General features: G+C 38.3%; 1 protein-coding gene across 4 annotated transcripts in view; it reads left to right on the forward strand.

Moving 5' to 3' along the window:
- The window catches only part of ITSN1 (intersectin 1), a 119,040-nt gene that overhangs the window by 62,225 nt on the left and 38,571 nt on the right, over positions 1-18,244 (forward strand). For all 4 annotated transcript variants that reach the window (XM_026040357.1, XM_026040356.1, XM_026040358.1 and 1 more), the window contains 4 exons: positions 5,004-5,128; positions 10,285-10,514; positions 11,879-12,000; positions 17,938-18,182. In XM_026040357.1, coding sequence (XP_025896142.1) covers positions 5,004-5,128; positions 10,285-10,514; positions 11,879-12,000; positions 17,938-18,182 — 722 coding nt within the window. The remainder of the gene's footprint in view (positions 1-5,003; positions 5,129-10,284; positions 10,515-11,878; positions 12,001-17,937; positions 18,183-18,244) is intronic.

Below are 18,244 nucleotides of genomic sequence, written 5' to 3' on the forward strand. Positions count from 1 at the left end.
TGTTTACATTTGAGCATTTCTTTCTTCCAGTCAGTGGCAATGGAAGATGCAATGCTGCAGTGCCTGGCAGTTCTCCTGGGCTGCGTCAACTACTTAGACTCCTTTCTAAAGGTCTCCATGCCCTACTCAGGCAGTACACAACTATCTCAATCTGAGTGATGAACCTCCTCCAGTTATGTGCTTCACTTTACCATAAACAGATGAGTGTGCAGTGTTTAACTAAGTTAGTGCTTAGTAAGAGGTGCTAGCACTAAAACATATGCAAATATGAGAGTTTGTAATCTGAATCTTTATCTAATCCTTAATGCCTAAATGAGGAGCGTGACTTGGATTACAACCTGTGCAAGGCAGTAGTTACTTATTGCTTTTGCATATGTGACATGTCAAAGTTTTAAATTAATTGCCTATTTTTAGTGATGGTGTTCAGATTTTTTTAAGCAGAAACCATTTTTATATTAAGTATTCCTACAGAGCAGTGCAAATCTGTGATTCTGGGTATGAGAAAGATGGCAATACATTTTCCTCATCAAATCCCAAACCAGATCAAGTCATTTGTAAAATGTGGTGAGAGGAGGAACTAACTTTGTCAAGGACCAAAGAGGCCCTCGGGGAGCCAAGGACCAGCACAGAGCTGTAGGATTCTTCTCCCCAGGATCAAATGCTCTCGTTTGCTTCAAGGGGAGATCTGATGCTGGAAACCCTGGCATTAAATCCTTGAAGAGTGTCCTAAACTCTCCCATCTTTTGGTCAAAAGGCAAAATCTGGGCTTAAACCATTACATTACACCCAGTTCAGGTTTTCATAGCAATATGACTTGTCTGTATGCAAGGAATATGATATACATTATGTATGAAATTCATAATTTATACTCAGTGTTAGGTGGCTATTGCCACCTAAAAATGACTCTGTCCATGTTGGTCTGTGTGTGAGTTAGGCATAAAGGTAACAGGGCTTTATTTTTCTGCTTTTGGGGTAAGACATGCCTTGTCCTGCACGCTGCAAATTAACCAAGCGTTGTTATGTCTTCAGAGTTGCAGTATCTGATGTGCAAATGTACGACTTGAGTTGCTTGTCTTGGTGAAAGGTGAGCGTAGGACTGTGCTGAGCCCTGGCCCTTGGCTGGTGAAGGGTTGCTCTGGTTTTGTTCGGTTGCTGCCCCAGCAGCACTGTGGGGGATCCTCTTTTCTCCCCGGTTTTCCCCCTGGTGCTTGGCAAAGCAACAGAGATCTGTTGCATGATACCGATCAAATCTTTACTTCCTCATAACTAATGCAAAGAAGGGGGTTTATTCCATTTTTGCCTCCCAAACTCTTCCATGTAATGCTAGCTGTATAGAATAACTTGCCTTTTTAGGACTGTTTTAGGAATGTCACTGTGCAAAACCTCCTCCCAAACAACTGAACTCGCTCTTTGACTTAGTGGGAGGAGTAGCATACTAAAATGCCTGYGGAAAATGTTCTTTACTAATCAACGGTCCCCTTCATATCCTAAACTTCCCCCATGGATACAAGAGCAAAATAAGCAAACAAAATTACTTAGCTATTTGGACTGGAATTCAGCTCTTGGAGCCTGTGATGCAGCAGGTAATGATCCAGCTGCAAATACTGAGTAGGGGAAGCTGCCGCTCTCTCCAGAGAGGCTCGGAGGCGGCGCGGCGCAAGAGCACCCGCAGCTCTGCACTTGGCCCTGGACGTGGTACAGGTAGTTTTATGCTTAGCAGTGAGACGGCTGAGCTATGATTAAAATGTAAACTCGGGACTAGCTTTGTAGTCGGGCTTGTAGAGGAAGGAAATAACCTGGCGCACAGCTGTCTTGCAAAGTTTGGCTTGCTTTTATGGAGTGGAGAATTAGGGATGGTTTCCTGAAGGAGYGCAGGGAGGTATTTGGAGTTAGAGGTAGAGGTAGAGCCCTCTGGAACGTGAGTAGAGAAGAACCAACTTATAAATTTCTAGTTTATTCCTTAATAAGAAATTTGTAAACTAAGCTCAGCTACTTGCTTTTGGGTTGCTTTATTTTACGCTGTTGGCATTTTGCCATCATTGGGGGAGTTGTTTGTTTTAATTACGAAGACCTTAATCACTCTTAAGGATTTTAGTSGCACTTTCTTTGCCTAGAGATTATTCCTATTTAACTGTTCAAATGCTGCAACAAATAGAAATGCAAAGGGGAAGAAGCAGCACATAAAGAAAGCACTATTATCTAAATAGCTTAAAATTTTACAAGCAGCAACAGAATATTTTCAGTGCTGCTTCAGTTGTTAGCAACACCTGACTCTCTCTGTCCTCCCTGTTCCACAGCAACTGCAGTTTGCTTCTGTCACGTAGGCTAGGGCTGAAGATACTGCTTAGAAACTTAGGCCGCATGGCATACGCAGTGAAGTGATAGAAGAGGAATTGAATTTGAAGGCAAAGTAGAGAAAGCAGAGCAATAAAGGGCTTGTAAACTGAAGCCAGTGCTAAAGCTTACCTGAATTTTGCAGTAAAAAAAAAAAATTCTAGTGCTTTGAATGACAGTCTTTTCACTCATAGAATCATAGAATGCGTAAGGTTGGAAGGGACTAACCAGGGTCACCTAGAGCACATGGCAAGGGGTGTGTCCAGGCAGGTTTTAAAGATCTCCAAAGAAGGAGACCTCTGGACAGCCTGTTCCTGGGCTCTGTCACTCTCCCTATTAACAATTTTTTCCTTAAGTTCCTGTGGAACTTTTGGTGCCTCAGCTTGTGGCCGTTTCCTCTAGTCCTATCGCTGCCACCACTGAAAAGAGGCCGGCCCCTCCTCCTCACTGCCTCCCTTGAGGTATCTATAGACACTAATCAGGTCCCCCCTCAGCCTCCTCTTCTCCAGGCTGAACAGGCCCAGCTCTCTCAGCCTTTGCTCACAGGGCAGATGTTCCAGGCCCCTGATCATCCTGGTAGCCCTGCGCTGGACTCTCTCCAGCAGCTCCACATCCCTCTTGTCCTGGGGAGCCCAGAACTGGACGCAGTCTCCAGATGTGGCCTCACCGGGCTGTGTAGAGGGGGACGATCAGCTCCCTYGACCTGCTGGAGACGCTCTTCTTAATGCACCCCAGGATCCCACTCAGAGAAGAGAAACAGCCTGTTAAAATGGTTAACACTGCTCAAGATGTTTGGTGTTTCACCACGATAGTATTTCGAGCTTCAGGCACTTTGCACATGCCTAGTTCTGTGCATTTGGATTTTTTTTTTTATTTTATTTTTGTAAGCTGCAGAAACTCATAGCACTGTTGGCCAGGTGGGCATCTGCATCATCTGTGCCACTTCCTAATCTCTGTCCTTTCAGCTGAATGCTTGTGAATCACTGTATTGCTGTATTTTATGGTTGTATGGATATATTTCTCTTTTGCACCTGCATGTATTTTTTTGATACGAAGAAGGGTTTAAGTGCTCGTGTGGAAGAAGTGGTGTTTGTGACTCCCAAAGAGAAGTTAATCTGAAACAAGTGTCAAGTTTTTTTGTATCTCAGTTCATTACAGGTGTGATGAAAGTAAAGAAGCTGCTTTAGTAAAATGTCAAGTAATTGAGAAAGATCATATAGGGCTGCAGAAGTGTAGAATTTAGTTATAGGCCGCCTCTAGCTCTAGGTGCAGTTATCAGTTGTGTTCACTACTGTGTCCTGAACCCTCGTTCTTGTTTATGGGCCAGCTGRCCATTCAACACGATGTTGAATATTGTAATGCCTATGTATTTATTTATGTATTTATTTTCCCTAGTCCAAAATGAGACTTTGCATGAATGTTCATAACCATGTACATTTAGGATTTCAAAACTTTCCCAAAGGTGCCATCCTGCCTGAATAACTTTGGAGGCTTTGCAAAAACTGGTTTCTTTTATGTTCTGTAGTATCTGTTCTAAATTCTAAGAATCTGCTACTCTTTAATTTGACTCAGGAAAATAATATGATCATAAAATACAGTATTGCCCAAATTATTTCCATATTTCAATGAGCTTTGTAGGCTTTGCAAAGTAGTAGTAGTAGTAAAAACACGCATAGAAAATTATTATTTCTGTAGCAGTATGGAATGCAGTTTTCATTAAAGATAAAATTGAGGATCATTAATAAATTGARGCTGGGAGATAGGACATGAAGTTCAATTTAACTTTTTCCAACTATTGTCCATTTACCAGCAGTTTTTAATACCTTGAAAAGAGTCATGCTTTGCTACTCTTCAATGTGTAGCTATTTTGACTTTTTATTTTAAAATTTGGTGTTCCTTGGTGTAAAATTCGAAGCACTAATGCATGCATTTCCCTAACAAAAAGTTTTAGATACAGGCAAGTACCATCTGCTAATAAACAAGTTTAACTCTTAGCAACCTATAGATAAGAAGCTACTAATCATCTTGTCAAAGTAGCTTATTAAAGCTATCCTCATTTTACCCTTAATGAAAAAAATCAGTTTTAAGTACAGTATCCTTTTTTCCTTATTGCTGTAAGAAATTTAGACTCAAAAATCTAGGTTATACAGAGATTCACCATGAAGTTTATATTTGTGTTAATGTTTGGTCTTCATGTTGAAAAAAATCATCAGAAAAGATTATACTTTTATATTCTAAATATTTGAAGGTAATTGGGGCAAAACCAATACTTCTATGTGAATGAATATTCCCTGTGCCACAATTTTGTCCCAAAGACATGACTTAAAGAATTGAATCTTCTGCCAGTAAAACAATAGTGAAGATTCTTTAGTGGCTTATTTATTGCCATTGTATAAATAAACCCAATAAGTAATAAAATAATTTTAAAAAGTCTTACTTGTTTCTTAATTAACATCTCCAATAATATGAGTGAAAATAGGTAAACAGTAAGTGGTTTAGAGAGCTTTGAAGTCTATCTTAAATGTCTGCCATAGCATTTTGTAATATTGAAAGTTTGAAAAGAGATTTCCAAGCATTTGCAAGTTTTATTATTACAAATGAAAAATAGGGGACCATTTTGATGATTCAGGTGGTGTATAGTTGCACATATTTTACTTTATTTTCTGTAGGAGCTGAGAGAAATACATAACAAACAGCAACTACAGAAACAAAAAAGCTTGGAAGCTGAGAGGCTGAAGCAGAAGGAACAAGAAAGGAAGACAGTGGAATTGGAAAAGCAAAAAGAAGCTCAAAGGTAACAAATTACTCTAGTTCAAGCTGTCTTTTTGGATGTGTAGGGTTGCAAAGTTTTGCAAATAGGTGTAATAAACTGTGCATTCACAGAGACACAATCTTATCCCAAATGATATGTCAGTGGGAGATGTTATTGAAGAAAGGGAAGAATGTCTAAGCGCTAGACAAAGTTCAGTTCAGTGCAGATGGCCCCTTTGAAATTGGGGGCATCTCTCAATTTATCTTTGAGTGCAAAGTCTGTTAAGGAGATGATCTTTTACATATTTCTGCAACTCTCCACTATCAATGATAGACACAGATATTTACAGACTTCAGCAGAATTATTTAAATGCTAAGTGTGCTTCTAAACCTACAGATCTTCTTGAACAGCATAACATGTTCTCTTTTAGACTAAAACAAAATACAGAGCCAATATATTTTTCTTGCTATACATTGGAAAATATGTTTTTCATATGTATCTATTTTAAGAAATTTTATTATAAGAAATGAATGGCATATAGGCTAGCAGCTAGTTGTCCTCTGACATCGCTTAGCTGTAGCTTTTTGCTTTAACTTTTAGAAGTTGTGGTAGTTTTATACTTTTGATCTAGACAGATGTTTGGTCACAGAATCACAGAATCGTTGAGGTTGGGAGGGACCTCYGGAGATCATCTAGTCCAACCTCCTTGATCAAGTAGTGTCATCCAGAGCACGTTTCCCAGGATTATGTCCAGGCTAAGGATGGAGGCTCCACARCCCCTCTAGGCAACCTGCTGCAGTGCTCCGTCACCTTTACCCTGGAAGTTCTTCCTCATGTTCAGACAGAACTCTCTGTTTCAATTTGTGCCTATTGCCTCTTTCTGTCACCAGGCACAGCTGGAAAGAGTTTGGTCCCATTCGCTTTATACCCTCCCTTTAGGTATTTAAACCTATTGATTAGACCCCCACAAGTCTTCCCCAGCCTAAACAGTCCCAGCTTGCTCTCTTTCCTCGTATGTGAGATGCTCTATTTTCTTCAGTATCTTTGTGGCTCTTCACTGGACTTCCTCCAGTAGCTCCATGTCACTCTTGTGCTGGGGAGCCCAGCACTGGACACAGCGCTCCAGGAGTGGCCTCACCAGGGCTGAGCAGAGTGGGAGGATTCCCTCCCTGGAACATCTGGCAATACTCTTCCTAATGCAGCCCCTGATACCATCGGCTTTCTTGGCCACAAGGGCACGATGCTGGCTGAGACTCCACGTCTTATACACCAGGACCCCCAGGCCCTTCTGAATGGAGCTGCTTTACAGCAAGTCACTCCCAGCCTCTACTGGCACTCGGGGTTATTCCTCCCCAGGGACAGGCCCCTGAGCTTCCTTCGTTGAACTTCACGAGGTTCCTCCCTGCCCATCTCTCCAGCCTGTCCAGCTCCCTCTGAACGGCYGCACAGCCCTCCCGCGTRTCAGCCCCTTTTATTTCTGCTTTGTTTTGTATCCTCAGCAGACTTGCTGGGGAGACACCCTGTCCCTTCACTCAGATGAATAAGTTGGACAGGAGTGGGGGGACACGGCTGGCGAATGTCGCTGCTCGCAGCCCTCTGAGGCCTTCGGGCCGGTCTGCAGCCCTCCTYGCTCTCTCCTCACCTAGGCTGTAGATGAAAGCAAAGGCCTTTGAACCCGGGGTTTTAAAGTACTGGGTACAGCATTACACAAACTGCCATCTCAAACAAATTGCTAGTTTTTGTAATTACTTTGAATCACGTTTTTACATTTCAAGCAAAAACAAAACAGGGGTCTCAATGAAAACCTTACCTTCAAACAGAAGTCTTATACTTAGAAATAAGGTAAATTTGGATRAATTGCATGCCTTTAAATATAAAACATTGTATGCCTTTAAAAATCTTTAGCATCARGCCCAGAAAATTTTCTAACAAAAGCACTTTTCTGTGATGGAGTGGCTATACTGAGTATGATCATTATGTCTGTACTTCCCACAGAACTGAGAAGGTGCTGAGGTAATTGGTATAAGAACATTGAAATACTGCATGTCAGACTATTTTAAATACTCTATTTTCTTCTAAAAAAAAAAAAAAAAAGAACACATTTTTGCTCTGGAAAGATTCATGTCTGACTTCATGCCAAATGAGCATTCAGACATTATTGGCAGTGCAAAATTTCATGCAGCCCAAATGTTCAAGCTTTTAGGTAATGGTGGTTGCCATACCTGATAATGAGCAGTCTGCCAATCTTGGCATTTCTAACAGCTACTTATATCCAACAGCTTGGATTTCTAACAACAACCTATATGAACGAGGTAAATGATTAATACATCATACCTGGTATATCCTGGATACCTGGATATACCTGTAAGCTCCATAAWGCTTACAGAAATATACTGCATTTTTCTATCTCTGGTGACAGGAAAGAAAGAATAGTCCATGATGATGCATGTGTGCACTTTAATCTTTGGTTTAATAAATAGCCACATGCCGTTTGTACTGAGAACCATATAAATGATATTTTATGGKCAATTACACATTGAGTTGTGCATGTAACTTAGTTAACTGAGTAAACAAATATACATATTTAYGTAATTGAGAATTGTCTTCCTGAATATCATAAGTCTAATTCCACATACGCAGTTTTGTTGTTGGGGGAGTAATATACGATTCAGAGGAAAAAGAATAATATTTGAGTAAAATGAGTTTTCTCTCTATAAGTAGTATGATGCAGTTGATGAAAGAAAAAGTGGAAACAAATACAGGTAAATCCCTGGTTGGAGCTCATTTTTCACAGTACTTATCACATGAGAAGTCTTAAAGAGAATGAAAAGGCTCTCAAGTCTCCTGTTCCTACCTCAAGCTGTGGGGCTCACAACTAGGCTTGTGTTTTTTCAGCTCTGTCTCTTCTTATTCCCTTGCTCATCTTCCACTTCAGCGGCATGTAGTATTAGCTTCCCTAACAATTAAAGAAGAAAAATCTACACCTTGGCTGGAAAATGACCTTTCTTCCTGCCCAACACAACCTGGGATGTTTCATCTGCTTTTCTTGCTCCAGCAGTTAGAGCCAGCTTCACTTTGGGAAATCTTCATTTGGGAAGATTTAATGACTCCTAGAAACACAGCGAAAAACTCGACTTTCTCTCCAAAGGGAGTTACTGACCAAACTCAGCATGTTGAGATACTGCGAAAGTCAAAAGAAAATTTGTGCTTTGTATATGCATAGGGTGCAACCTCGGTATATTTCAAAACAAAAAGAAAGGAAAAAACCTGCTCAGTAATCAGCTCTGAATGTTTTACAAGTGAACATATTGGGGACAAATTCAGTGTTTGAAAGAAGAGGCTGACAGAACTGAGAGTTTATTAATTTAGGTGACTTGACATTGAAGGCAATGAAACCTATGAGTAGTTCATAGAGGAGGCGGTGATTTAGGACCAAAGATCTTTATGAGTTTTTAAGTAGCTGCCATCTTASACAAGCTGTTCTTATGGGCTACTTTCAGATCTCCCAGGAAATATTCCTGTTAACTGTAGCCTTATGTTGACAGAAGGCGAATCTTGCTGTGTGATGCCAACCCGGTGTGCAGAAAGGGGAGATTTCCCTTTATGTGCATTCTTTTTCCCATCATTTTCTGGCCAAGAATCTGTATTGCTGGAGAAAATATGTGCTTTTCAGTAGGTCATGTCTGCACTGGCTGCCTCATCATGGTTTTTTTCACTAATTTTAGGAGTATGAAAGTGGAATGTGTCATGGAGCAAAATGGTAGACATGTACTCCACATCTGCTACAGCCTTGTAGAGTTGTCCTTATTGGTACAAAATCTTTTTTGCAGAGTGTACATACCTTCTTTTTCTCGCTGTCCTTTATGGGGAGAAGGGACTTTTTAACTTTTACTGGTGGAAATGTAAATTTTTTGGAATAATTTTATGAGGGTCCTGGCAAATGCTTGCACCTTTTCCCACAAGCGGGCTGGCATTCTGTTCTGATTGCTACTGTTCTCCTGCTGATCTGATTCTTTTGAATCTTGCCTAGAGATGCTTGTTGCTTTGAGAAAAGAAGCAGCACTGATTTGGTGGATTGGATGCTGCTTGCATTTTAAAGCTAAAGTGGATGATGAGTAGATGAGAATTAAAGGGTACAGTTTGCTGCTACTGCTTCTGTTGTAGGGAAAACTTTGATATGGATTTGATACTGAAAAAGTCTAGTGATAGCAATGGCTGMTATCTACAAACTTGAAATAAAGGGGATTGTGGGGCAAGTGAAAATGAAATTGGTATCTAATAATGCTGATATAATGGGATACTTGGATTACTTGAACTAGGCTGCTTGGAAAAACATTTCAACGAGCAGTCTCTTTGCAGTTCCAGGATCTGGAAGTACCTGTCTTGGTTCTTCCATGCTCAGGAATTTTGAAACGTCAGCCAAGGGAGATTTTTTTCCTACTTCCTCCTCTTTCCGTATGGTTCATCACTTAAAAAAAAAAAAAAAAAAAAAAAAGCATGAGACTTACGAATCTTGTGGAGAAACTATGGGAAAAAAAAAAAAAGAACGACAAAATTGGTGAATTCCAAGTTGAGACTCAAATACTGTTAAATTGCACACTGATTGAAAGTGTAAAATAGTGGATTTTATCAAGCTCATAATTCTCAGGGTGTTATGAGCTCAACAGATACTGTTCTAAGATACCCATGCAAGGTTTCATAAAGTAATTAAAAAAGAATGCCGGATAGATAGGTTTGTTTTTATGCCATTTAGAGGAAGAGATCACAGTCACAATAAAGAAGGTGAAGTTCAGTGTTTTAAATCTCTAAAGAGTTCTGACAAAAAAAGAATAGTGTTAGATGTTTTTTTCCTTCTTACTGTCACCTTCAACACGYAGTAATTTAATATTCTCTTGCTTGTCTGAGGATCACAGCTCTTTATGAATACTTATGCAATCATAGCAAATCTTTTGGAATTTCTTTGCTCTATAAAAAGCAAAGATCTCTTACAGATTTCCAAAGACATCTTTGAGAATCTGTATTTCTTACAGATTTCTTAAGGAATCTGCTTAATAAAATGGGGTAGTGTGGTTGACACCCTCTATAACTTTTGTCATAAAATGAGTTATACTATATGCTGTGGGTCATATACAAGGGCAACTAACTTTTGTGGTCTTTTGTTTGACTGGCTTTAAAAAGCAAAATTAATTGTCCAACAGGCGAATCCAGGAGAGGGAGAAACAGCGGCTTGATAAAGTGCAACAAGAAGAGGAGCTCCAGCGACAAAAAAAAAGTCAGGAAGATGAAAAGCAAAAAAGGGAAGAAATAACCAAGAAGAAGGAAAGTGAGGAGAAGGGGAAACAGGAAATACAAGAAAAACTGAGTAAGCTTTTCCAACCACATCAAGAGCCAGTCAAGCCAGCTGTCCAGGCTCCTTGGTCAAATGCAGGTAGAGGAAAAAGTCAGGAAATAGTGTTGCATGTGCCTCTCAAGCAAATCTTTCCTCTGCTTTGCCGCCTTATTTAATACAAAAGCGTATGATGTTTCAAGAGTGGAGTGCTAGTTTTACTGAAGTAAAACAAATGTTTACAATTCTAGACTCCCAAGAGCTGATTTTATTCATCCTGAAAATATAGTGTTAAGCAGAGGGAGTAAAGCGTAGTTGATGAGACTCACAGTGCAAACGTAGGAGAAAATACTAATTTTAAGATGTCAAAAATTACTTATGTGTTTCTAATTGCAGCTCTTAAGTTGGTTTGCCATATGTGCTTTGGGTTTCTTTATAGTAATAGCAGTATGTCATTTAGCTACCTTTTTCCTCTCCCGCTTYAATGTGCATGTTGTTTGCTGAACAAATGACATGAAGTCTATGATTTAATCTCCCTTCTGCTGCTGGGCACATGATCCCTTTCAGTTGAACTGCTCATTATAGCCTGTTTTTTTTGTCTTTATTGGAAGTAACTGAGCCATGATTCCTTTTCAAGTGACTTGGATACTTATAGAAGAGATAACTGACTGGGAATAAAATATTTACTTAAAGAATTGGTCAAAGAATTATATAAAGGAGAAATTGTCTTTTATCTTTTAGCAGCAATCTAGAGGGGACTTAGTCTATTATATCCCCTTGCTGTAGTTTACTTGTGCAGAGTAAAAGAACAGGCAAAACAGCAAGTGCACTATGTGGATGATATATAGCTTTTTTTTTCCCCTGTTTCTTTTTTCCCCTGTCCTTTTAGTAGTAACAAGTACTGTGTCTTTAACACATTAAAGCMTGTGATTTTTAGAACATCATTTGCAAGTGACCTCTTTTCAGCTAATCCTTGTGTATTAGGATGTTTTGAAACCTCTGTTTTGGAATTGTGCTCAAGCTGCAAATGAAGCCTCTACATAAGCAGCCTGTGGAAGTTTTGGGGATAYCTTTGATGTATGCAGGAACTTTGCTGTTTGAGTTGAGCTTGTGGTTTATTGATCAGACTTAACCTACAAAATTGGTGCAATATTTGAAAACCTGTCTGTGCTGCATCATAAGTAAAAGAATATTTCTACCAAAAGTTGCATATATCATAAAATGTTGCACACATATATAGAGTAGTATTTTATATAGATGGTTTGAGAAGAGAGAATAGTTTAAAAAAAAAAGTCTATTTTAAATCATTCATTTGCATATTTCACCTTTTGTACTAGGGGGCTAATGTATTGGCTGTGTAAGGGCTTGGGGTTTTTTGTTTCTGTTTTCCACATACTTCTAAAAGATTTTTAAAAAATATGTTTTGATATTTTTCTTGTATATGTGTTTTTTTTTTCTTTGCTCAGAAAAAGCTCCTTTAAGCATTTCTGCTCAGGAGGATGTAAAAATAGTCTATTATAGAGCATTGTATCCTTTTGAATCCAGAAGCCATGATGAAATCACTATTCAGCCTGGCGACATAGTCATGGTAAGAAGGGATTGTGATATTATTTAAAAAAAAAATACCTAGGCTTTTACACTTCTGTGTTTTTACACTTATGCAAAGTTTAAACATCATCTATGATGCATCAGTTGCATCAGTTTTAGTATGCTTAGCTGTGTACCTTTTTGAGGTTTAAAATGTTTGAATTTGAAAATAAAAAATTTTTAGGAAATTTGATTGTAGATGTGTTGCTAGAGATGCATTTCTCTCATTTTCGAATACATGATGTTATTGGAATATACCTACCTAAAACAATTAYGCTAATTTTCAAATTCTCTAAAGGTATAGTCTTCTTTTGTGCCTAATTATCTCTAAATTTATAGCTTCTGATGTTAAGGACTGCAGCTATTAAATATATTTTAATATCAATAAATTGCTAATATTATCTTAACATGCATAGATCTATTCATAATAAAAAAAATCCTAGTGTAAATATTAAATGATACCCATTTCTTTTGTGGAAAAGTTTATTCATTAGAATGTTCTACTCAACAAAATGTGTTTTTAGAGCTTTTGCGTTTTGAAAAAGTTTAGTGAGCATGGATTTTGGAAAAAATACACTTTGTAGACTGTCATAATTTATAATGGTATCTATTCCAAAAAACGGAAGCAGCAGAAAAATAAAAGTATCCTTTGGGAAATTAACTTTCATCTCTCAGGCTTTATTTTTATTTATTTATTTATTTATTTACTTATTTATTTTGGTGACAACCAAGTTTTTTGTGGTGTTAGAATCTGCTTGTGAAAAGAAAAAAAATGAATTCTGAATTGGAAGTGTTACTTAATGGCTTGGGAAAAGGCCCAATCCCATTCTGAATATTAAAATAATAAAAGGTGTTATTATTCTTCATCAACAAATAATATTGGTCAGTCACATGTTAAATTGGAGAGGATATAAGAACATGGGTCTCTTCAGGCTATTGAAAAGTTCTATATCTTATTTTCTTAGGGGTTATAGGTTAGATACAGAAGTCAACATGGATTTTTGAGGAAGAGAGTTCCTTAGGCAGGCTTACAAAGAAATAACATTTTTGACAAAAATACATAAATTTAAGGAACACTTCATACATTTTAAATACACACTTTGGGATAATYCAAGTCTTCTTGTATGTTACTTTGAACTTAAATTTAACTTTACACCGAAGAAAAAAAGCCCCTCAATCTCTGTTTAGTTCTTGAGTTCTTGTTTTTTTTTTTCTTTTTTTTWAATTTAATTTACTTTTGACAATAATTAAATAGTTAAATGGGCTAATCTTAGAAAAGCTAATATAAGACACTTCTGTGAAATGTGTTATAATTTTGCCTTGCTTTAAATCATTGCTTTCCTGATGGAGGTTAAAAGGGAATGGGTAAGTGTGTGCTATATGACTGTTAGGAAGTCTATACAATCTCTTCATTTTTATAAATACAGATTTTGTTACCATATAAATTGTTCTTTTTACCTAGGGTAAAATTAACAAACTAACATTGTCAAAAGTAATTTAAGCGCAACAGACCAGAACTTACTTTTGATAATGGGCATTTAGACTCCTAAACTCTTACCTGTCCTTGAATGTTTGTCTTGTCATGTGCTTCTATAAGTTGCAAGTCAGTGATGTTGTTTGGAAAATAATAATTTACAAGCTTACATATAAATTAAAGTATATCTAATTTCTCATTTATGGCACAAATGCAAATCTAGTTAAATTGATCTGTTTGGTTAGGAGTTTGCAGTAGCAAAATAAATATTTTTTAGAATACTTCTGTCCCAGCATAGGTAAATGTAGTGCTTATCCATTTTAACACCATTATGTGGCTTTGTGTATACGGGCTTGTGAAATATCCTGCCTTGTAATCATATAGTTATGTAGAAGATTCTACTCAAACTATCACTGCTTTAAGCAGAGAATACAGTAAAAATCCAAATCCATTGAGTACTAAGAAACTAGCCCTCTAAATCCTACTTTTAAATAGGACTACAAAATTAAAGAAGTTAGCGACTTGTGGATTCATATCTTGATATCTGTATAGCTTGTAAATAGTTTTTGTCAACAGCAATACACTCCTACACCATGCATTTATCTCGAGGCCCATCTTGATGGAGACAACAGAGGGGAAGGATGAGGGTTTATTTAGGAAGGAAAATTATTTGTAAAAGTAGACATCAAGATGACTTTCTTCTGCTTTCCTTTCGGATACCTCTTTTTTGTTATCTATAGTGCTTAAGTATTTTGTATAACGGTTAGTGTGTGTGGCATGGGCTATATTTCTCTTTTTTTTTGTTAATTAGAGGTTTTAAAAATATTTTATCTTAACTTAGATTTCTGCTTTCTGTGTTTCTTACCTTTCCATGTACTTTACATTTCTTTCCCATTAAGCTGGGTTGGTTTAGAACCCCAGCTACAACTCAACCAAGCTTTTGTCTGCAAACACAAATATTCTGAGCCAAGAAAGTCCTGCCTGGTCCAGGGCTCTGTCTGTTCAAGAACTTAAGTTTCTATTATGTGTATGAATATATGCATACAGTATATGTGATTATTTTCTTGTGGATAGTCTTACAAAAGGAGCTGACATTTGCTGTGATTAAGCTCCATGTTGAAGTAAATGAATAGATTCTATTGTTACTAAATGCCTTTTTATACAATTCAGCTTATTTAAATAAACTTAGAGTAACTCAATGAAACACAGTTGAATTATTCAGATAGTGAACTGGACTGACTCCGGTGGCTTAAACAGGGACTTCACAAAGGAAGCTCAAATGGGATGTCCAAAACAATTTCATAATGACAGTTTGTTGTCAGTTTTGCTAGTTGTTGATTGGGGCAGTTAGAATTACTGTTCTTTGTACTGGGCACATAGAAGGCGTTGTTGTGCTCCGTTCTGCGTGGGCAGAATCATCGTACGACCTCTGGCTTGCCTCGCTTGTGGTCACTGTTATGAAGGGAATCCCACTGRTCTCAAAATATCTAGATCAAAAACCTCCAAGTAAAATAGAATTAAAATGGTGATTTAATGGCTAGCTAGTTGAACAAAAGAGGACTGTGGTACTCTTTAGCCTTGATTAAATACTTTTCTGAGAATACTAGTGTTGGTCTTCATAAGCAGAATGAATTTTTACAGTGAAACAAAGGTTCTCTTTCAAGGTACTTGCACTGCTCATGATCCACAAGCCAGGTCAAAGTGGAATAGGCCACTGCAAAGCCATCTCTGATACAGATGTTAGCAGCAGCAGCAACAGGGATAGTTAAGAGCTATATTGCTTTTGTGTCCCACTGAYAGAAGTAGGAATTAGTAAACTATGGCTCTGAAGTAAAGCTGGATTAACAAAAAGCACRCATGTTGCTTTGGTTGGTTTGTTTTTGTTGTTTTATTTTTATACATTTTTAATGCCTAGTTTTATTTAAAAAAAAAAAAAAAATCTGGGAAAATGTTTCTCGTAGGAATACTGGGAGAAGCATTGAAAATGAGAACAACTGAATTTTACAAAGGTTCAAAGGAACTTATTTATGACTCTAGTACTCTCCTACAAAAATATAGAAATCATATTTTATATGAATAACAGTGAGCCCTGCACCCAAAATTTGTTAACTATAAAATTAATATCCAAAAAAAAAGTCTTTTCTTGATTATAGGGTGTTTCTTGAAAGAATAATTTGATGAAAAAGCATAMATTTCATGAGCCTAGCAGGAAATTTTTAAACTTAGAAATGTCTTCCAAGGAGACATTAAATCATTATTTTTAAAAATCTGTTTGTACAAAACATTTTTTTAATGAAAAATCAGTAATGTCTGTATTACTGTGATTCATTTCAAAGATATCCTTTTCAGGCCCTCACAGTAATTGATTTAGGGATTTTTGACCTTTCAGTGCTGCCACTTTGTATGTTAGTGACTCTAGTTGTTACCTGACCGATTCAGTGAGAGSAGAGAGGGAAAAATAAACACGACTAAAACCAAGTATGTGAAGATTTTTGCTGTTTTCCCCTTTCCCGCTTTGAGCCAGGTGCTGCTCGCCCGTTTCCGTGCCTCGCGCCAGGCTCGCCCTGCGCTGTGCCCTCCCGTYGCCCGGGCAGCGGCTGCCGCCATCCCGCTCGGCGCCCCGGCGGACATTTTGCTCTGCACGGCAGCAGAGCTTCGTGGAAGCGGTCAAGCACGCAGTCCGCTTATTTCTGTCGTTTGGAGTTAATAGGGAGCGGGGCAGAAGAAAGACCTAACAAAAAGCAGCGATAAAGGGTTGTTTTGTGYCAAAAGAGCAGCGTGGGATACAAGTTACAAGCAGAGGCGGCCACGGGTCCTACGGCAGCAGAGCGGTTGCTCAGCAGCTCCGATGGGCAACCCAGGGACAGCTGGAGGCAAAAGCTTCACTCTGAGTCACCCCAGTGAAAAAGACCCTTCACAGCCTTTCTWCAGAGCAACCAAGGGATTTTTTTTTTACCCCTATTCTTTTGCTGAGCAGCTGCTCAGGTTATATTTTGTGCACATTGATAGAATGAGTCCATAGGTGGGGTTCCAGCTGTAGGAGCAGCGGCTTCAAGACACTGCTACATGCTGTTGCCATCTAAGGGTGCCATAGACTGAACCCTCCCTCAGCTGAAAAAGCTGCTGTTTCCCAGGCCGTAGCTCATTAAGCACACAGCTGCTGGCAAGGCCCTGGTGTTTATAAGTGATTTTTGTGAAATAGCGTCAGGCAGTTTTAAATTTGAAAATTAAGCCTTGTTCGTTGACTGCCTGTCCTGCTACCTACGGTAGACAGATCTTGAGTTATGCTGTCATTTCAAACTCCTACGTATTTAAAAATGCCACTTGCTACTGGCCTGAGAGAATAAGATTTTTGCTGGGATTTTTGCTATAGAGCAACGATTGGGTAGGTCTRTATGAGTCATCTAGCTGCCTTATCATTGATGGCCTGACTTTGCTGCTGTCTTGACCAGTGCCATGGTCTATCAAGAGATTGGATAAAGTGGGATGAGCCATCAAAGCTTGGCTTACCACAGGACTTATCATAATTATCACATAAAACAATTATTCCTTTGTTCTTTTCAAAAGGTTTTGCAACTTCCAGGCACTACCAATTTGATATTTAACTACCATGTTGATCCACAAGTCACGAGGCGTAGCAAGAGCAAATTATTTTTTCTTCAGCAGTTCTTGGTGGATGCAGGGATGTTTCTGTGGCTCGTGTGACAGAGCAGACTCAGGCTGTTGACTGTCTGTAGAGCTGGGCAAACAAGCGTGCAAGATGCTTAAGCAGCAAATARGAAAATCAGAACTTTGCAAAACTGTAGTTTATCCAGTTAATTAACACATAGGAGTTAAAATACAACAGCAAAAATAACTTTTTGGTCCTTTATTGCTTGTCAAAGACACTACAGCGAGGGTAAGAAGTAAAAGAGCATTTAGGTCTGCATAGTTACATACAAAAATTACTGTGTAATTGTTGTATAAATTTGTTAGCTTACATGTGAATTTGTTTTTGATTTCATCTGTGGGTGCTTGCTGAACTCAGTACACTGTGTTTTGCTGTATTTTTCTGGCGAAGGAAGTCTAAGAAAACTCTTCAGTGGCTTTTTTGGGAACTCGTGTTTCCAAGTCTGCTGCACTATGACAGCAACTGTTTCAAAGCTTGTGCTTGGTTTATGCATTAAGCTTTAGGTAGCTTCTTCCTCATGAAGAAAATCTTTGTTTTGAGCAAAAAGAAAGAAGAGGAAAAATATTATCTCAGTGTTTAATATGCTGTAGGAGGAATTCCAAAAGTATATTTAATAATAATACAAAATTCTACCTAAATGGATTTTCTATTTTTCAAAAGGTGCAATTTCTCTGTAACTAGAGAAAGTTAATTACTGTGAGTTGTGGTTTTGTTTTGTTTCTGTTTTTGAGTAAAAAATCCATGTGTATGTTATGTTTTTTAACCTTGTAACTTAGATGTAACTACATCTACAGGTGGATGAAAGCCAGACTGGAGAGCCAGGGTGGCTTGGCGGAGAATTGAAGGGAAAAACTGGATGGTTTCCTGCAAACTATGCCGAGAAAATCCCTGAAAGTGAAGTTCCAGCTTCTGTAAAACCAGCAGTTGAGGCCGCTTCTGCACCTAAGGTTTCTGTGCATGAAACCGCTACGTCACTAGCAACTCCTGCTTCTACAGATACTGCTACAACAGCCAATAACTGGGCAGACTTCAGTTCAACGTATGTTTGGGTGGTGGTTATCACTTTCAGTGGAGGGGGGTCTTTTTTAAGCAGTTTGTCTG

The sequence above is a fragment of the Nothoprocta perdicaria genome, unplaced genomic scaffold (genome assembly GCF_003342845.1).
Source record: "Nothoprocta perdicaria isolate Ctin4 unplaced genomic scaffold, notPer1 scaffold_254, whole genome shotgun sequence".
In the NCBI taxonomy this organism is placed as follows: domain Eukaryota; kingdom Metazoa; phylum Chordata; class Aves; order Tinamiformes; family Tinamidae; genus Nothoprocta; species Nothoprocta perdicaria.